This window comes from Anabas testudineus, chromosome 13, assembly GCF_900324465.2.
Source record: "Anabas testudineus chromosome 13, fAnaTes1.2, whole genome shotgun sequence".
Classification (NCBI taxonomy): Eukaryota; Metazoa; Chordata; class Actinopteri; order Anabantiformes; family Anabantidae; genus Anabas; species Anabas testudineus.
Genome location: NC_046622.1, coordinates 17,493,066 through 17,514,808, shown reverse-complemented (window position 1 = coordinate 17,514,808; position 21,743 = coordinate 17,493,066). Strand labels below are relative to the sequence as shown.

General features: G+C 41.8%; 1 protein-coding gene across 3 annotated transcripts in view; it reads left to right on the top strand.

Annotated features, from left to right (window-relative positions):
* rsrc1 (arginine/serine-rich coiled-coil 1) overlaps positions 1-21,743 on the top strand; it is a 102,955-nt gene that overhangs the window by 18,061 nt on the left and 63,151 nt on the right. For all 3 annotated transcript variants that reach the window (XM_026366202.2, XM_026366212.2, XM_026366222.1), the window contains exon 4: positions 1,269-1,484. In XM_026366202.2, coding sequence (XP_026221987.1) covers positions 1,269-1,484 — 216 coding nt within the window. The remainder of the gene's footprint in view (positions 1-1,268; positions 1,485-21,743) is intronic.

The following is a 21,743-nucleotide window of genomic DNA, read 5'->3' as shown; positions in this document are numbered from 1 at the left end:
GAGCTTGAAATAAACTAACTCTGGAGTGATCAGGACTGCCCCAGCTTAATTGATTGCAACAGTTGTCAGAGTGTTGTCTGTTAGGATGGTGACAGGCGTCTGAAGAAAATGATTAGTTTTCTGTCTGGAGAGAGACAGCTCTGGATGTCCCAAACTGCAAACTAATAAAGGGGGGAAAGCAATAAAGCTCGTGGACAGCAGGTTTGACTGTTTTTATAGACAAATCAATAAAATGATAGATGATGGAAAATAACGGCTTCTCTGCTGATTTCTGCTGGGGTTTCAAACCTCAGTCCGTAGACGCAAACACAATGTGCATGTTACACACCGATGTAGAAGGGAAGCACACACTCGCGCAGAATAAGTTGATGGCATGCATGTGCAATGACATGTGAATAAGTAGTTACACAATATATAATAGTAGTTTCGGTGCTTATATGACACTATATTAAGGGATGAGTTACATCCTTCAAAACATCCAGGCATTAAAGGTGTGTGTGTGTGTGTGTGTGTGTGTGTGTGTGTTGATGTGTGTGTGTGTGTGTGTGTGTGTTGATGTGTGTGTGTGTGTGTGTGTGTGTGTTGATGTGTGTGTGTGTGTGTGTGTGTGTGTGTGACATAACAAAGTAAATCTCCCACTGTAAATCTTTTTGAGACCAGAGGGCCAGTGTCAGGATCGATACAAGGGACAGGTCTTCCTCTGTGTCCGGCTCTAATTGACTCCATTTCTACTGTGTCTGCCTGGACTGTATTCTTATTGCCATCCAATGAAAGATGAATTTGTCTTCTCTAGAAACTCACTCGGTTTTGTAGCTTTTGTTTTAAATGCAGTTAACAGATGCTGACATTAAATGTTTGTGTGTTTCTATGAGTTACTGTCTCATTGAAGTCAGTCTTGCATTGAGTTGGACATCATTTACATTTCAGTAGAAGAAGAAGAAGTACAATATAGTCCTAAAGTTACTAAATAGAGGGAGATGTACGTCATGTGTGAGTGTCCAGTCATACACGTGCATAATTGACAGTTAAGTGAAGCAATCTCACCCACACTGGTAGCTAAAGGTATTAGAGAGGTAGACATGCAGGTAGGGAGAAAGACAGATATTAAAAAAAAAAGGTTAATTATAAGATATAAGACTTAATGCAGTGTGAGAATCTCGGCATCGCACATGTGATTCACTGAGAACACGACAATAAAGCATTGTGTTAAGTTGTGTTGTACAATCAGTGGTGTAATCTTAACCATGGCAGCCTTTCGTGTCTTTCAGGTCTCATTCTCGCCACCGACGGTCTCGCAGTGGGAACGACAGCCGCAGCCGGCGAGGAAGCCACAGCCACAAAAAGAGCCGCAGCCGCAGCAGAGAGCGGGATCGCAGCCGACGCAAGGGCCACGACCGGGAGAGGGAGAAAGAGAAAGAGAGGGACAAAGGAAGAGACAGAGACAGGGAGAAGGACAAGAGTAAGGACAAGGCAGAGAAAAAAGGGTATGTGATGAATGACTCTGTACATGCACAAGTAGACACGAAAATAGCAAACAAGTGTTGGGTTGGCCCAGTTCAATCTAAACAGTTGACTTCACAGGAGAACAGAATATTTCGGTCAATAAAACACAGACTTAAATATGGAGCACAGTCCGAGCTCCTCCGTCCATCCATCCATCACTCGATCCTTCCTTCTGTCAGTCCGTCAGTCCCTTTCTTCTTCTATGTCCCCTTGCAATCAAACATTGTGCTACACTCTCTTTGTAATGTGATATAATTCCCTAATGTAAAAGAGGGTGTCATGTTGATAAAAGAATAGATGGTAGGTAGGAGTGCTGCACAGGTTCTGTTTTTGAGAATATTTTGGTCGTCAGATGAAGTCTGATGTCTTTAACTCCATTGTTTACCCTGTGGACTCAGCTGCAATAAGTCTAGAAACGTAACAACATCATATGCATCTCTGCTGTGTTTATTGCCCATGCTAGGGAAAAAAAACAACAAGGTGAGAGAAGTTGGCAAATGACATCTTGACTTTCAGGCTGTAATACACACAAGAAACAGGGTCAGCGGAGAGGATATTTTAACAGCGGGACACTCTAATACAGGTCTAACTACCTTAGAGGCCTCTCTTTGCCTTTACCAGAATAGCACCTTCAATCCCTCCCCAGCACTGTCTGCCCTAATGTAGTTGGAGGCCACTGTAATATGACTGGCACCCAGTTGTTGTTTGTCATATTGAATGGCACAGATGTATGTATCACACCATAGATCCCACGAGGGAGGGGGGCGAGCCGCTTTCCTGCACCAGTTAAAGGATTTAAGTACCTCAGGTAAAATGGATCCAAACTATTCGTTGAGGCTGTGTTGGCCCAAGTTATTGACAAATAACTTTACATTTAATTTGCACATGTAAAGCTCAAGTTTTTTTTAAATAAATATATGTAGACATGCATATGTTAATTCTCCTATTGATTAAATAGTTTGAATCTTGGCTGAGATATTAGCTGAGTACTATATTTAAGATTGAAAGATGCGTATGAGTTGAAATTTCAGCTTTTACAACACATTAGCACATTGTGTTTTTTTTTTTGGATGTGCTTTCCCTGGCTTTTACCACAGTCACCTTCAGTTGTTGTTTGTCTTCGGGGGGCTCCTCCCTTCCATCTCTTCTTCTTCACGTCAATTGCATGTTTAGTTGAGTTAAGGTCTAGTGACTTTTTGACATATTCTCACTCTGATGAAGTCATTTGATGAGTTGGATTATTGCTCGTCCCAAGTAGTTTTGATGTTCTTTTTGTGTAAAACAGCAGAAAAATGTTTCTATACACTATCATCATGAGTTTTATCATCAGTAAACATTAGTGATGCAGCCCAAGCCGTGACACAGCGTGCCTCACAGATGAGCTTGTTCTGTTTGGATCATGAGCAAATCATTTCCTCCTCCACTTTTCCATCATTTTGATAGATGTCAATCTTGCTCTCATCAGTCTGTAAAGGAACTATCTCGTCTCTGTACCTCTCTGCAGATCTACAGCCTTGCTTTCAGATTCTTGCTGCAGACTACAAGTTTGCATTTTGTGATTATGGACTCTACATTTCTTTTATGAGTCGGCCTTGAATGGTGGATTGTGAGTTCTTCTGCTCTGTGGAGATTGTTGGTAATGACACTGACTGGTGTTTTGAGGGCTTTCTTCACAGCTCTCACAATGCGTCATCAGCTGCTGTTGTTTTCCTTAGCTGACCTGTTCAGTGTGTTGCCCAGTACACCAGTGGTTTCTTCGTAGATTTTCAAAAATAGTCCAAATTATTGTGCTGGCTATGCCAAATGTTTGTGCGATGAATTTGATTGTTTTTTGCATTTCATGGATTCAAAATGACTTGCCCTCTGGTTTTTACATGTTGATTTATTCTTTTTTAACAACAAATACAGTATTCACAGGTAAAACCCATGGCTAAAACCAGGAGTAGTCACCATAGAGCTATTGTTTCAAAATCAATCTCATAGAACAAACCTGGGTAATAAGAAACGCCTGCCTGTGACCTCGCTACTGAGGTCCCACTGCCACTGATTGAAAAGGTGCTATCTTCTCTATGCAGCCTTAAATAACATCTGAATTTTTGAACTCTCTTCTTTTCTTTCTTAACAGAGATGTCTTCTGTGTACAGCAAAATCAGCCTCGCCGTTTCAGTACTTTATGAGGGCACTGGATGCAGCACTAGGTTTTGTCTTTCTTATGGTGGCTTTATTGATCATCAGCAAAAACCTTGAGGCCGTTTCTCACTGTGGGAAAGAAAACATGGAGATCTGCTTTTGAAGGAAAAGTGTTCCATTTATTATTTTTATTTTATTTTTTATTTATTATTTATTTGAAGCAATTACATATTGCCTTTCTTAGATTTGTATCAGTAAAACAAATAAAGCAAACTGTGAAATGTAAGGCCAGCACACTATATCTGTTTTCTTATTAAGGCTTCAATATCCTTCAGCATCGATAGGAATCTCTTTATCTCTGACCCCGCTTTAGCTTGCCTGTCTCTGTGTGTGTGTGTGTGTGTGTGTGTGTGTGTGTGTGTGTGTGTGTGTGTGTGTGCGCAAACATGCCTGCTTATATATGTAGTATGTTTGTTGGTTTCTGTGTGCGTGTATACGTTTCCACCTGTGGCAACAGGTATTCATTTAATTTAAACTGTCTGTCCTGCTATCTGACCTTCCAGTTGACTTAAACCTGTGGACGGATGATGTCATCACTCATCACATATTTACCTGTTAGATTATTTTAAACCTGGGGATTTAAATAATCCATCTACGGTTGTTGCATGAACAAATTATAGAATGCAATTTCTACATTAAAGTCACAAATGCATCTGTTTGAATGAACTTGCGTCTGCAATTCCCAGTTTAGCAGGTAGAGAAATAAGCAGAATGTAGAGGGCTTGAATTGTTCAAACACGTTGCTTTGTTTTAGTTATATTTTTAGTGTTGAGGTCAAACTGATGTGATTATTACATAAACATGATGTAATGAAATTAGCTAGAAAGACTAAACTTCTTTTAAGTAGACACTAAACGGTGAAATGAATAGCATTCAGATTAAGTTGGTCTTCTTTTTGATATTGGTATTATGCTATGGAAAGTCTTCCTTACACAGATGTTCCTGTTTTTTCCCCAGTTTAGCTGCTAATGACTCCTCTTTTAGCAGAAGCTGTGAGATGTTTCAGGAATATGTAAAACAAGGCTTCTTTTTTACTGTATATTTCTTCTATAGCAAACTTCTGCTTTCCCCCGTTTCTCACATTTTTCCTGCTCTTAATGGTGATGGGGGTAGGCTCTTTATGTAAGCCCCTGATCCTCACCGCTGACACACATACACACACTATAACACTCCAACCTCATTTACATCCTGATTTCCTAGCTGGCTCGTAGGAAAGGAGCGAAGCAGCGCAATGTTGATGGCGGAGCAGGGTGGGTAAGAGGCTCAGGAGCTTTATAGTGTCTGTCAGGATGAAAGAGGGTCCCCTCAGAGTGGCACCCCGACACCGACTTTGTGTGTGCACGCATGTGTGGTGTTGTCGTCATTAAACATTTAACACTCCTCTAGTATGACAGCAGGCAACTTGGTGCTCGAGCAGCATGTTTTCATGCAAAATTTATTGAAAAAGATGAGCTGAGATCTTGTTGCCTTTCACCAGTGGCAAAGGGTAAGTGGATGATTGTGGGGTTTTGTGTGGGTGTTTACCCAGAGTAGTGTACAGGGTGAGTTGGTCAGCTTTGTATTTCCAGAGGGTACAGAGGTTCCTTTAAGAATTTAACCAGCACTTAAACAGCTGCTCTCTCTCTTCATTTCAATTCAGTTCAATTTGTATTTGTAAAGCACCAAATCACAACAGAAGTCCTCTCAAGGCACTTTACAGTGTTTAAGATTTAAGACCTTACAAAATATAGCTGTATACAGAATTATATAGAAAACCCAACAGACCCCACTTGATACTTTATTATAACACAAGGACTCACCTGTATAGTATATTTTTGAAAACTACTAAGTTAAAAACCCCAGTCATTCTCAAGCGTCTGCCCTTTCACAAAACTTAAGTGGCTTCAAGCTCCTATATTGTTCAGATTTTATTTTGTAATTCTGCTAATTAGGTTGTTTTAATAATGTATCTGTTCGTTTGAAGAGTCTGTTTTGTCTTCTTTGCTCACTTGCTTTTTTGGTTTTTGACAATGAGTGTAACAAAGTTCAGCCTCACGTTAATTTTTAATCTTATTACTATAGATATGTTTCTCCTAAAGATAAATATGTGGATTTACATTTTTTGATATTTACTGAGCTGCCCATCATATTTCTATGTAACCACTTGATAAACAAATTACAGTGTTTGTCTATCCTATGCTGTTGTCAGTAACAATTATCATCAGTGTTGTTCATTCATATTATCATATTATCAGTGTAATATGAGTGTTATGTTCATATTATCAGTGTTGTGCACTGATTGAACACACAACTTGGCTTTGATTCTCAACTTTCATTTAAGTTGATATTACTAGTTAATACTTTCTCTAAATTCTTTGTGGCTTGACTCAGGTTAGCTCTTTTTTTATTAATGTTTTTTTGTCAGTGTTTTTTTTTTTTTTTTTTGCTTATTTACCTACATCAGAGCAGGAGAAACAAAAGCTGTGTTGTTTTAACAAGTGCACATCTGCCCCCAGGCAGATAATTGACAGAAGAACAATTTGAATTTAACAGCATTATTCACCTTATGTTCTGACCCTGTAATTAAAGAGCAGAAATGTAGAATCTACACTCAACAGATGGCTGTTTCTCCATAGAAATAACATATTTAAAAACACAAATACAATTCAGTGTTTCAAATGGTTTAAGGCATCATTAAGTGCTGCAGTGGTTCAGGCTTTGATCAGACTAGAGGTTGTCGCTTATAAGGTTAATGCACACAGGTATGCATGCTGTCAAACCTTTCCCTTCCCTTTCCATCACATGCCATGCCAGCCTCTTCAAAATCAACTCCTTCATCAGAAAATGTGTCTGCTATCAAGAGAAGTCGATGCCCTCTCTTTTGGGCGTGCTGACCTGTTTCCTTTCCTCTTTAACCGATCACCGAGGTATCAAGGAACGTGGATTGGCTGCTGTACTCCACATCCTCAGTCAGAGGTCTGTCCAATTAGGCTGAACTCCTTGTCTGCGCGGGGTCATGGGAGGAGCGTTGGTCTATCTGACTCAATTTAATGTCATTTGAGTGAGAAATAGGCAAAGGCTGGTCAGTGGAGAGAGCAGTGTGGAGACCTCTCAGGGCAGCAAAGAGCTATCTTTTCCCTTTGCACGTAAAGCTGGAGTTTGTATAATGAGCGTAGGGTTAAAGACACCAAATGACTGTCTGTCTTTCATTATTGCCTTGTTGATATCTTTGTCTGTGAAACAATCATTAAGTTTTTCACGGTTAGCGAGGTCACTTTAGCCGCATCCATTGTTCACACGTCCATTTATGAGGGTGAAGATCCTTTTTTTTAAAGTCCTAAGTATGAAGCGTGTTTTCCTGACCTTTATGTGTGAAGAGCCATCCACACCAACCCACCCCTGTTCATCTGTTTCCACGAAAGCGCTCATTTAGTAATTCCTCCTTTTACTGATTGTTTGTGATTGTTTAGTAATTCCTCTCATTACTCCAACAAGCTAAACAGAGCCCAGCCTCACAACAGGGGTCCCGGCAGGACCCGCAGGCCTCAGTTTGGCTAGCTGTGCTCCATCACACAGCCTTAACCTCTGGAAGCCTAGATGCTGTGAGGCAGAGAGAAAATAAAACAAGACCCTAGACACAAGCGCACACATACACTCACCCTCACTGTGGTTGATTTTTCTCTCCCTCCTCACCTCACTCTGAGGAAATGATTGTCTGCTTCTTTGCCTCTGTTGAACATCTATCAGCTCATTAGTGTTGGTAATACACAGAGAAAGTAAGTGTGTTTGTGTGTTTTTGTGCCTATGTAGCCCCTGCCTGCGGCATCCTCTCCGCCTGTTGGGATTGTGTGTATGGGTGGTGTGGATGGGACCACTGGCTGTGTGTGTCTATGTGTGCATGTGTGTTTGTCTGCACTCTTGCAGGACTCTAGGCTGTGTCTGGCTCTGGGAGCGGGTCTGGGGAGGTAAGAGAGACTTCAAACGGCGTCCTCGGAAGGTTAGGATACACTCACATTGACTTAAATCAATGAGCAGTAAGTGTGTGTTTTATTTGTGTGTGTGTCAGGGGAGGTAGCCTAGTGGCCAGGAGCAAGATGAGACGTGGGTGAAGCTGAAGAAAAGCAGGTGTGTGTGTGTGTGTGTTTGTGTAGTGTTGGGAAAGGGGTTGTGTGGTTGGTTGAGGATGGGTGAAATAGGAGTGATGCCCACATGCAAAAGGTGGGTATTGCTCACGCACACACACACACACACACACACACACACACAGATCCCAAAAGACAAGCCTGCGCACACACACAGCAGTGCAGCTGTAGTGTTTTCTTGGCCCATGGCTGTATGTACTCATTAGCTGCTTTTCTTCCAAACAGATAATGAGCATAGATTCGAAGGAGAATGACCATAAAACTTGATCTTCACTACACAGACATTTATTTATACACACAGGCAAATACCGTGTTGAGACCGATGCAGTGATGCAGGACGAACCTGCTATTGCCACTGGTCTAAATGGGTGAATATGAATCGTCTGGACTGACTTCATGATCTTGCTTCAAATTTGATTTTAGTTTGGAAGAGAGTGAACAATATATTAAGTATAAATTAATTTAAGAATACCCATGCAACTTCAACACAGCCTTATTAATCTTCGTCTCGTCACTCAATCCAACAACTCCCTGGAGTGTGAAACGATCATGAATGCAGCTGATGATATTTTCTAATTGTTCATAAATATCATATATAGTCCTGAAGTGAATGTGAGCATGTACAAAACTGAAAACTGCAATTTGTTAGATTGTCAGAATAAGGATTTCTTCTGACTGGAAATATAATTTTTATATTAATATTTATTTGTATATTTTTCATCAGCCCTCACTTTTTGTTGAACAGGCAAAAACAAAAAACAAAAAAAAAAAACAATAGTGGAGAAGTATTTTTAATTCTTGGTTATTGATATTATCAAATACAAATTAAACCATGAGTGTTGAAAGACAAGTAGTCCAGGCAAGAAAAGTGACATAGGCAGAATCTGATAGATAATTAGGATATAATATATATTAACTGGATTAAAGGTTGATTTATGCTATACAAGCGGCATATGCCCTTATGAGCATGTATACATTCTTTGCCAGCTGTGTATTTATTTTACTACAAGCAATGGGCAACTGAGCAATTCATTAGGTACTACAGTGATATAGAAAAATATAAAGGTGATCAAATATTAAGGTAAATAAATTTAAATTGAGTTTGGCCTGAATTAAAATGTTTAGCTGACACCAGTCAAATTCAACTATGAGTGTTAGATTTAATATTTAATTCAGATGTATTAAGTGAATATAGTTAATATTTTTAGAATACAGTTTGAGCATTTAATAGGAGAGTTTTGGAAAGGCTTGGGAGCGTCTGAGAATAATCGCAGATTAACAGATTTTTCATTGTCTGTTACAGCAGGAAATGTTTTCTGTGTTTGTGAGTGACCTACCTCGGTTCTGTGGGCACCTTTGTTTGTTTGTTTGTTTGTGTGTGTGTGTGTGTGTAAAAAAAAGAGTGCAAGAGAGAGAGAAAACTGGCCACTTTTAATCTCAGGAGAGACACCCCAAGTGAGCGATAGAGAGCTGTGACAATCCACTTAGTGCGCTCTGTAATCTCTTTAACCATTTAGTGAGTCGTTAAACGAGTATGCAAACGCACACACACAGTAAACACACTAGACGTGTTGCAGGTTAAAGTGTTGCACAGGGCAGCGTGCCTCCTGAACCGGGTAGCAATTTAGTGCTCTAAGATGTTCAGAGTTGTGTGTGCTTGTGTTGATGTGTTTGAGACCTGCTGTAGGCACTGAGAGAAGCCAGGCCTGGAGCGTGATGACAGAGACCAGACCCGGCCAAATAGAAGATCCCCCAATCCAATTACCCTGTTCCTCTCTTTTATTTTCTCTCCCTCTCCTCTTTTTACGGCCCTGTCTTAGCAGGAGCTACTGATGGCAGTCCTGGCTGCTGTTGAAGTGGCTAGCTGCTCTGCTTTATGGATCAGAAAAGGATGCAGGCAGGATTATAAGCAGCAGGTTATGAGCAGCAAACATGACAGGCCAGCTCCGTTTTAGGAGGGTTATGTAAATGCGCTTGTCGACAAAACGTGTTTTTCTGCCCTCAGTATTTTCTGTCTCTCGAAAAAAGTAGGTAGTTTTGGTTTAGAGGAAACAGAGTGGTGTTGAAGGTAAAGAGGGGAGTTAAAATAGCAGATTGTTATGGAGAATGATGTGTAAAAGAGACACGCCGTTAATGTTTAATTTTCTCCAGAATCCAGTGCTTATTCATCTGCACCAGGAGCAAGGAAAGGTGTTGACTGAAGTCTTTATGAGACTCTGAGAGTGAGAATACATTACAGAGAGAGATGTTCTTTTCTAGTTGGAGAGAGCAGACAAAGTAATGCTGAGGAGAGAGAGAGAGAGGGGCTGATAGACGGGGAGAGGAGCAGAGGAGAATTTTCAGTTAGCAGAAAGTACCTTTCGTCATGCATTTGACCTCTGCTGCTCTGAGACAGAAATACAGCTCTGCAGGTCTTGCCTAATGGCATTGATCATTACAAGAATACCTGCCTCAGACTGGGTAAACAGCATTCCAGACGGAAAGTACCATGACTCAGATGTGGAAGTAAATATTGCCTGAGAGGAGCAAATAATAATCATTCTCAGCGGAGGTTTCAAATCACCAGGCGTTTTCACAATATTTTCTTTCACACCGAAATGAGCTCAACCAACAGACTTATGAGTGCAGTTACCAGCCACACGAGCGTGCATGTAAGGCTCATCGTCAAGTCACTGAAGGTACTGTACTTATTTGTGTCACTGATACAGTTGGTATCACACAGCTCTTATTGAACGTTGACTCACTGTGAGAAAATTTTTGAAGCTATGAATCCTCCCCTCTCTCCTGCCCCTCTCTTTCGCCCCTCTCTTTCGCCCCTCTCTTCGCCCCTCCTCGCCATTTCGTCTACCACGTTTTTTAGCGGAAGTTTAAATCTTGGTTAGAGTTATTTTACCTTGTTTCTCTCTGGCACACACACTGCTCACTCACTTCTTCCATCCACTAACACATATACAGTCTTATTTTTGTGTGATATCTCAGTTCTACATGGGGTTGGGAGATACAGTTAAAAACAATTTCAGAATAAAACTGACATCATTACAATATAGCAAAAGTCCGTCCATCCATCGTCTTCTGTTTATCCGGGGCCAGGTCACGGGGGCAGCAGTCTAAGCAGAGATGCCCAGACTTTCCTCGCCCCCAGGCATCTCCTCCAGCACCTCCAGGAGTACCGAGGCATTCCCTCCAATGTGTCCTGGTTCTTTCACTGGGCCTCCTACATGCGTGGAACACCTCCCCTGGGAGGCGTCCAAGAGTCATCCAGAACAGATGCCCAAGCCACCTCAGCTGACTCCTCTGCAGGTGGTGGAGCAGCTACTCACCTGTACATCGACGGCATTGCTGCTGCCGATGCACCGACCCGCCTCTCAGTCTCATGCCAAGATACTGAAACTCATCCACTTGAGACAGGATCTATCCTCCAACCTGGAGAGGTCAGGCAACCGTTTTCCGAACCATGGCCTCGGACTTGGAGGTGCTGATTCTCTTCCCAGCCACTTCACATTCGGCTGGGGACCTCCCCATATACACGCTGAAGGTCTTAGCTTTATAAAGTCAACGGGACAACATTTTAAGCCTTAGCTAAAATATGTGGGATGATTCTTGATTCTGTATCGTAACGATGCCAGTCTTTTCTCAGATCACACCGTATGTCTCTCACTGCTACCGATGGATTCTTGAGACACATTCGTGCACTCGGTTTGGGTATACTGTAGAAGAAAAAGTCCCGATTTAGGTGCCATTCATTTTGTTTATGGTCTTTATCTGAAGCTTTGCTCTTTCCCTCCGACTCGACCGTGCAGTTTTCTTTCTTCACAGGTTTTCATCTATCTTTCTTTCCTCTGCATATCTTGCTAGCGTTCATCCTTTCTGCTGTTTATTTTTCTTTTTTTTGTGTGTGTGTGCCCCTGCCTCACTGTTCCTGCCTCTCCCCATGCCCAGATCTGACAGCATGGAAAGTATGTACAGTTTTGTATAAATATCTTGGGCACTGCTGTCTAATCAACACAGTGAAATAATTCACTTCCTCCTCTCTAAATACACACTCAGCGATGCAGACCAACTGAAATCTATCAGTGCTCAGCTGTATGTGGAAAATGTTTTTAGGGGAAAATGGTGGAGTATTTCAAAAAATGCAACAGAGTAGAAAATCACGTTGTTAGATTTTCCAACACATATTAATCAGAATGAATAATGCTGTTGGGGGCAATGTTATGGCTCGCAGATCTTTGCAGGTACACACACAGCCCAATTAGGGTATGTTGAGTGTGCTTTGGAGAGAACTTGTTTGTATGTGGTCATACTGTAGGCATCTCTGATGTGTAGGTTGTGTATGCATGCAGTATTGACTAAGGCTGTATTAACATTAAGAAATGTACATCTACACAACCATTTTGACCACTTAGCCAAAGTAACACAGGTTTCTGATACTTTGACTGGTGCTAAAAAGCTGTAGCAGTCACTCTGTCCCAGGCATCTGTGTGCATTTTATTCTTTGCTGTGTTGGTTCATCTGTTTGCATTAGTGAGAGACTTGGGTTAACTTTTCTTTGTACCACTTTTCCTTGAAGTGTACAGACACACACACACATACACACACACACGGCTGACATCTCTCCCTGTAGGCCAGACTGTAAAGCGCTTGGGGCCATGCCGTTTTGTCTTCTGACGGACAGACAGAAAGGCAGAGGGGAAAAAAAAAAGAGAGACTTATCCTGGCCAGCGACTGTGCCATTTTGACACCACAGACAAGGAAGGGGAGTGAATCAGTGCACGAAGAGAAGTGAAAAAGGCACCATAGAAAACAGTGTGTAGATGATATGAATAACAATGTACGTGGTGTGTCTCACCGGACCCTGATAACCTGCAGACCAGAGCTCAGTCCCTGTGACAGGCTGGCCTTTGTGGCCACTTTATCCCGCCTGTACACTTGTAAGGTAGAGCTGGGATAATCGCACCTAATCTAATTAAGGCTAAAGAGGGCCATGACTGAGGCTGGCTAGAGGCAAACTGGGCGCACGCACACACATCAACAAACACAGCTCAGCAGCGAAATCCTGTTTGCATCAGAAAAATAAGGTTGTCATATTGATTATGCAGATGAGGGGCTAACGGGGGCTAACTGCCTCTCAGCCAGCCGGTTCCAGCTGACACAGGCCAAAGAGAGGGATACAGAGAGAGGAAGAAAGGATTAGAACAGGTTTAGTTCTCTGTGTTCTTTCTACCACTTTGCATGTACCTCTTTTCAGGTTCAGAACAGCTTTGTCCTCACTGCTACTTTCTCCTTTGGTAAAGTTGAAACTGTTGCTCTGAGCGGGGAGTTTCTGGCCAAGGAATCGTGTAGTTTGTTTTAGGCTCATTTGAAACATTTAAGAGTAAAGAGAAAAGGGACAGTACAAAACCTATTAAAGGCTATTACATTTTGTAAATACACCACTGAGAAAAGCAGGGCACAATTACATATTTGGTGTATAAAATTACAAATGAGATGGAACTCGACACCATTTGGCTTCTTTTTCAATTGTTATCTGGGTACGGTGGCATGTAAGGACAAGTTGTGAGCACACCACTATTAATAAACTGTGCGTACAAATGTGGCCGTATACTGTATGAGCACACACTTGTCTTCAGGTGTGTGTGTGTGTGTGTGTGTGTGTGTTGCGTGTGCAGCCAGCCGGCAGCCAGATTGCTATTTCCCCTTCTGCCCCTATAGAAAGGCCTGGGTATTCTCTGGATGAGGCTGTGATGTACAATTGAAGGGCAGGATTGAAACTGATTACCTTGTTAACTCCTGGCACCCACTGGCAGCTTGAAATAGACCTGAGCGCCAGGGCCTGATTTGCAAATGAATTACCTCTCGCCCGGCCCTCCCCTTCTCCTCCCCTCCATTCCCCTGTCTTCCTCCCTCTCTCTCTCTCGCGTTCCTTTTTTTTTTTTTTTTTTTTGTCCATTCAGTGCCAAGATCATCTTTTTATATTGTGCCATGACAGATGCTGGGCTGGGCTGCCATTGTTCCCCATCAGTTTTTCTGGGAGCCAAAAGATTTCCACATGTGATTTTAACACAAGCGTCCCCCCTGCCATATAGCTCCGTGCTTTATTCTTTGTGTACCAGTACTGCAATCTACAGAGTTTTGGATCAGGCAGAAATGTTGGGGAGCGTCATTGTCTCCATCTCAATAACGGAGAGGTATTTCTCTGATTAGGAAAGGTTCTAATTGGGAGTAGGGAGGTATGAAAAGGACCGCTGGCTATTGAAGAAACCACAGGGAAATTGATTGCTTTCCGTGTCTCCCTTTTGCTTTTTCTCTCTCTGTCTTTGTCCTGCTCTCCCTCTATGTAACACACTAAAAAGAAGTCAATTTCCTTTAAAACTTGGCCCCAGAATTCAATTCCCTTTAGCACTGAGTTGGTGTGTATAGGCTGAGGAGAGGTAGATATGTGTAGTCTGTAGGGAGGCGCGTTCAGTCTGTGGTGATTCCTGTGTTCGAATACGTCTCAGTGTAAATGGGTAGGTTCGGTTTTTCCCGAGTCTCTGGGTTCCTTACCCATGACCTACCGATGTTTGATTGTTTTTTAATAGCAAGATAAATGTATATATGAGGCTGGTTCTAAGCACAGGCAGCCTCTACCTGCTTACTTTAAATGGGTATAATGTAGACTTTTAATGAAAGAAATACCAACAGCACTTCTACTACTCAGGCTTTTGACCCGTCGTTAAATACAGAGCACAGTAGGCAATTATTGATAGATTGTACCTGTATTAAAGAACATATTTGTGTTTCATATTGTAGAAGGTGATGATGATGATGATGATGAGGACGGGGTGCACATAAAAAAAGATCTTGCAAAGTACTTCAGTCATCACCATAAACTTCTTCTTCTCTAATCCTTTGTCTATGTCCAGGTGTGTGTGTGTGTGTGTGTGTGTCTGCGTGTGTATAAAGACAGCAAAATGGCCAGCCATGAATCAACGTTACCCTTTCTTATTCCTCCCTTTGTGACTTTTTTACTGACTGCACTTAAACCTCCCTCAGAGAAACATAAAGTGCTGAATTTGTTAACCCCATTTTTAATGGACTGCTTTTCTCTACCATTTTGGGATTATGCTAAAGCAGAGCCACTCCAAGGGAAAGGGGGTGAGCTTGTGTCCCTGTGAATGTAGGTGTGCATGTGTGTGTATGTACGCATGCCGAACTACATAGAAAGCATAGAAGCATGAGTCTGTGTTTTGTCCCCTCTTATGTGTTCTGCGCGGAAGAGTGACAGGCTCTGACTTACCCTGCATTATTCCTTCCTGTGAGTGTGTGCATGTTTCCCTTCAACCCTCCTCTTAGCTGTATAAAATCCTGAGAGGTAGCTCTGATAGTACACACACAAGAATACAATTTCAATTTCAATTGGAGGCCCTGTTAAAAAGGAGCTATGGAGATGGCAATCAGGCCTGGGGGAAAGCTTAGCTGCTGTACTATGGTGTGTGTGTGTGTGTGTGTGAGAGAGAGACTGTGTGTGTCTGTCCCCCTGTCCCTTGACTGCTTAATATCAAGCTTTTGCCTTTTATTAGTTAAACAGGCAGATGTCACTGATGTGGACTGTTTATTAGCGCATTGTGTGTTTTATTTGTGTGTGTGTGTGTGCGCGCATGTGTGTGCGCCCGTGTGAGAGTATGCTTGATCTGCTGTCCCCATCACATTGACTCTTTAATAAATATGCCTGCCATTCTATCAGCAGTCAAACAACATATGAATGTTCAATGACACGCTTGACAAGGCATGCAACTGTGGCAAATGCAGCGCGCGCGCACACACACACACACACACACACACACACACACACTGAATGATGTCTCTTTCATTGAATACCAGTGTCCCGTCTTCCCTTTGCTTTGCTTTTCTTCCTCTCAGTATCTCTGACTGATAGCAGTCGAGCAGTGAGAACTTGCTTAAGGCCAAAATGTTATTTCTGCAGCTAAGAAAAAGTAAAAGTAACAATGCTCATAGTGTTGCAATCATTCCCAATTGAAAGGTTGATGTTTTCTCACAATTCATTCTGGATTTATGCTTAATAATGTCTGGGAAACTCACACAAAGTATTTTAAAGTAATTATGATGATAGTTCTAGATATTTTGCAGTTATGATAATACTAGGCAAATACAGTACATACAATACTGTATAGTTTGGACTACATTGTGAATAAAATGAAACAATTTGGGACTTAATCAGTTAAACATTCTACAGATAAGTAGTAATTGATTATCAGTCTTCAATCTGAAATGGAAATCACTCCTAAATTCAGGCTTCTCCGCTGTGAGGAGCTGCTTTTCCTTGTCATAGGGCTGTGGCTCTTTGAGCTGACAGACGGCCAGTGTCGGGCCATCGATGAGCATCTGTCTGCCTACTTTTGGCAGTGTCTCCCACAGCGTTGGCACTGGATAAACCCCTATCGGTGGATTTTCAGCATGTTGAATCGGTGGATTCAGTGTCAGAGACCACTATAATTGGCCGGTCAGCTTAACAAATCACTGCATGAGAAGAGAAATGTATGGTGTCACATCAATGCCAAATTTAGCGCCTGCTTAAAAAGGTGAATAAGTGAACACTGCAGGTTTTAACATGTTGCATGCAGAAATATCTCACTGTGAGCGCAACTGTGACACTTGTGAGCACAGAATATAAAGTGACATGTACGTCTATCATAATATTGTGCTCAAATTGTCTATTTCCCTCTCTATTCATTTTTCTCACCCACCAAGTGGATATGGCTGACAGTTTTGTGCTTGCGATTTAACCGAGAGGTGGGTTGTGGCTTTGTTGGGGGGCCTTACACTATAAAGTGCCTTGAGATGACTTCTGTTGTGATTTTGCACTATACAATTAAAATTTAATTCAATTGAATTGTGTCATGAGAAAGCCAAATGAGAATAGTAATACTAATATTGAGAATGACCACGCTTAATTTTATTAATGATGGACTGATCCAAAACTTCTGTGATATGATAAGAACCGGGACTTTTGACCCCTAGCTGACGTTAGCTCGACTACCTAGTAACTTGACTTATTGTTGTTAGAGCTTAGAGTTAGTCCACTTCTGTTATCATATGTTGAGGTTAGGTTAAAATTTGGGGACTATTGTTCCACTTTTTATTGTTTTGTAATTTCAGTGAGTAATGTAGTCCCTCCTAATGCAGCTTAAAGACAATATCTTCATTTATTAATTAATTTTGCCAGCTTGTTGACCTACTTTCTAAGCAACCACAGCATGTTTTCCACATGAGACTCCATATTAGTAAAAGTTGGTTCAGGTTTGGTTTATGCTCGTGAGATATTTATGAATGCAACATGTTAAAACCTGCAGTGTTTTTTTTCCTTCCCTGTGCCCTGTCATTTTGGCATTGATGTAACGCCATCGAAATGGATCCCAGTGTAATTTACAACTATCAGACATAATCTCGATTAGCAGTAGTTATAAACTAACTATGGTGAGCAATGGTTACCGTTTGTATATCTACAGCTCTAGGTCTTCTCCTTCCTTTCTCTTTTTTAAATTGCAAATACAGACTACCACCTTTTGCTGTGATAAAAGACTATTTCCTAGTGCCACTTTTTGACCTAGAATAGGTAGTTTTGCTACCTTTACTCATGCAGTCAAGTGTTTAAAATGTGCTAATATTTTCAAAGAAAATGAAACATCACTTCACAGGACTGTGCAACAACTTTTGGTTCAATAGTGACTTTCACCAGCCACAAATCCTATGCATAGTTAACAGAGTATAATTAAGTCATTACATGGACACAAACAACAAATCTTGGTTTTGTGTTTAATGAGTTTTGTTTTCAATGCAAAAACTTAATTAGTAAGTCTGCTCTGCCTTCACCCTAACATTGCTAAAGGACAGCTAAGTTACACACTGTGAACTGTAGAAAGACTTACTACAACCAGTGTAAGAGTCACAGTACCACTGATATTTTATAGTAAACTTGACGAGTAGATGCTAGTGAAAGGGTTAAAGCTTTCACACGCAGGACAGCAGGCCTGAGAGGTAATGCATGGCTGATGAGTGCTGGGCTAATGGGCAGCTCTGTTAGCTGGAAATCAAATGACTGCCTCTGCATTTTAAGTCCCTCTGTCGCCTCCATTGACTGACTAAAGATATTCATCTCTGCTGTGTCAAGGGGTTGAGGGAAAGGAGGGAAGAGGGGGATTCAAGTAAAGAGAAGAAGAGAAAGGAAAAAGGCACGGGGTGAAAGAAAGAAGAGGAGGGCATCTTAGAAGAACCCGAAGACCTAATGCAATTATTAGAAACTTGGCCACAAATGGCAACTCATCTGGTTTTGACCATGTAATTAATTGTCTGCTACGAGGAGCACAGGGGTTTTGGTGGGCGAGGGTTGGGGAACGTGGTGTGGTTTGAGGGAGAGAGAGGAGACAAAGCCAGAGAAGCAAACAGAAAAGCAGGTGATTGGGATCGGGCAAAATGACAGTTGAGGAGAGACCCAGGAAAGGAGATGAGGTAAGATGAGGCAACCACTTAAAGATCCTTATTAGAGTGCAAGAGCCAGGAAAGGGTTTGGACACCGCGAAGCACAACACACAGTGTGAGTGATGGAGGCAGAAAGGATGCACTGAGGAGACGACAAGGGGAGAAGTGTGTGATTGGAGCGTATAAAAGAAGGAGAGAAGGAGAAAAAAGAGGTGGAATGAGAAAGAAGGAGATAAGGAGAAAAAAGGAAGCAGAAAAGTGCGGACAGCCTGATGGATCCAGTGACGTTGTTAAATTGCTCCGTATTGACCTCACTAGGGCTCAGTTTAACACTCACACTTGTTTGTCCAGTTTTACTTAATTGACCTCGGATAACTAATTACCATTTTCTGGAACAACACTGCATTTATCTCTCTTTGTCTCTGCCTCCCCCACACCCCCACTCACTTGCCATCCTCTGTCAAGCTTTCTGTCTCTCTGTCTTGTAGCTATTTAGATGAAAGGGCAGGGAAATAGGGAAGCAGGGGCCATATCATGTTTTGTCTATCATGAACAGGCACTGTGAAACCTGGGTTTCACCCAGCAGGCGCTGTACCCACAGCGGCTACTGTTCCCATTCCGCTAGGGACCTCAGAGAAGTTTCTCAGAAATTGGTAAACAAGTTTACCTGCACTCAGTCATGGTTATTTAAAATCTGCTTATACATGCTGCAGGCGACTTATTTTGGAAGCATGGTTCACAGATTTCTTTTAAATGTATTTTGGGGAAACTGATTGACAATGCTCTGAGGGAGATACGCAGGTAGACCCAGCACTTCTAGTCACAACTCGGAAAGTCTGAATAAAAAAAATACATAGTGAAAAAGAATGCTTTTTTAAACGATTAGACGATAATAAACTCACGATTTAGTATGAGTTTGATTTTAAAAATGAGGCAGCATCGCTTTGTGTAATGATCTCTTTCATCCTGCTGCTCCTCTCTGGTGAAAGTAGTAGAGAGGTGAGTGTCTGCAGCCTTTGTCAGACCTGAAGATTGTTTCTCTTATCCTGTGTAATTAATTAATTAGTAATGAATCAGTAATAAATTAATCGTTGGAATCCCTTAACTTGACACACTGAAGACACAACTGCATGTTCCTTTTTTCACAGAAGATATTTTGTCTGAGAAGGACAAGCACAGATGCAAATATTAAAATCAATGATTGATGAATTCCATTTTGCTGCTTCACTTTCAGTGTCCTGGCATTATGCATGCTGGCTCACACTGTCATGGCTTCATGGGGCAGTTGAACAGAACAGTGCCTTCATTAATGTTCGTGTTAACACCTGTGCTTTCACTACCTTGAAAAATCGGAACGTCGTCTGTGAAAAAGGCTTGTGTCAATATATACTTCCAGCTGAAATAATTAGGTAAATTGTTTAGGTAAATTTATTTTGCCGCACTTCTGACGCCTTACAGTTTTTTGCTCAAGGATACTTCAGCGTGCACCTGTGGAGGACTAGAGAATTGAGACTCTTCCTACTCACTTACATCAGTATGCAGTGCTGTCTACATAATTATAAACGTGGATAAGTTTACCTTTATTAAAAGTATTATATGTGCCACGCAGAGGGGTCAGACTAGTCACTGAAGATTAGTCTGTAGGTGATGTGACTGCCACAGTGTATCACAAATCACCCTCTGTCTGCATCTGTCTTTCCATTTCTTCACCTCATGTCTCCTCTCATCACTCCCCTCCCGCCTCCCTGCTGTGTGCTGAGCCCTGTAATGTGCTCCTATGGTTGTAGTAAGCAGGCCACAGTGTCTCCGAGGCCTTGTGCTACACCACCATTACTATCTGGCTTGCCTCCACTACAAATTGGATGAACAGGCACTGACACATTTTCAATATTATTACATTAAACCAAGTGGATTTTGATTGATAACCTAATATTGGCCTAATGCAAAACATCAATCATGGCAAGTATATTAATTATTTAATATTGTGGCGTAATTCAGAAATCGATGCTGCGTTGAAGGCACACAGTATGGAGGGAGGGAGAGAGGGAAGAGGGAGATAAGGAGAAAAGGAAAGCACTGTCCCTGAAGACCTGGGCAGATTTTATGATGTTTTCAAAAGAGAGATGTAAAATGGTGTGTGTATCAGCCGTGTGTGTGTGTGTGTGTGCGTGTGTGTCTGTGTGTGTGTGTGTGTGTGTCTCTCTAATGGATAGAGTGATTCATTCGGCCCTGGTGTGGACACTGCTGGACAAGTTGCCCTTGATGAAGTCAGGACAACAGACGAAAGAGAGTGGGAGATTAAATGCCAGTGAAGAGCTTAATAAAGGTCCAATCACAAAAATAAGAGACAAAAAGAGAGACGTGGTTATAAAAATGAGGGGAGAGGGGAAAGAGGGGGAAGAAAAAGTGAAGGGAAATGAGCGGAGGAGGAGGGATCGGGCGCAGCGTCTCCCCTGTGTTAGATTGTTTCTCACTAATTGTGCTTCATTAGCGGATTACACACACTGTCACCACGGTAACAAATGTCTTGCTGTCTGGTTGCCGGGCGCCCGTCATGTATAATGAATGTGGCGGGGTGTTTGTCAGAATGTAATGTAATTACAGCTAGATGAAGTTTGCCTTAAGTGGTCGACTTGTCTGCATGCGGCTCACTGACAGAGCACAGAATAAACAAACAAACATTCTTTCTTCACGACTCCTTTTCTTTTCTTTTCTTTTCTTTTCTTTTCTTTTCTTTTCTTTTCTTTTCTTTTCTCGTTGTTTCTTACTTTGGTTAATATGTAGGTTTTGCATTTCTGTCATCCCTTCATACCATTATTTAGAACTGTTGATGATGTGGGGAATCCACAAACCTTTGTGGTCACACTGGTCTGATGGATGCATGGAAGGATGGATAGATGGATGGAGGAATGGTCTGGGGGGGAGGGTGGGAAGGATGGGATGGATTAGACAGTATGTAATTTTAGAGATGGCGTAGATTTACACTGTGCTGCTGCTTGCATTAGCAACTGAAGCCTGTCGATAAGCCTTTTTCCCTCTCAGCACACACCCACACATATACACACCACGGCCAGGGTAAGGTTGTCAGTAATGGGGGCCAGAGTTGGACGGAAAGAGGGGGGTTGCTGGGTGAAGGGACGGGGGCTGTTTGTGTTCTCTTGATCTTTTGATTTCCACTGCTGCAAATTTGAAATGTGCCAAAATTGCATCTATTATTTACTGCCAATTTGCTCTTTTTAAAACCGACTACACCCCCCCACCTCCCTCACTTCCTCAGCTTGCCATTCTGCTGTTGCTGCCCTGATAATCATACACACATTTTTTATTAATTCACAGATAATAAGCTCCCAGTTCTTTCTCTGTAGTTGGAAATGATTATTAGGACTGCCAGCAGTGGAGTGACAATATTAGTTAACCTCTGTGTGGTGCAGACATAAACACCCAGAGCACTTT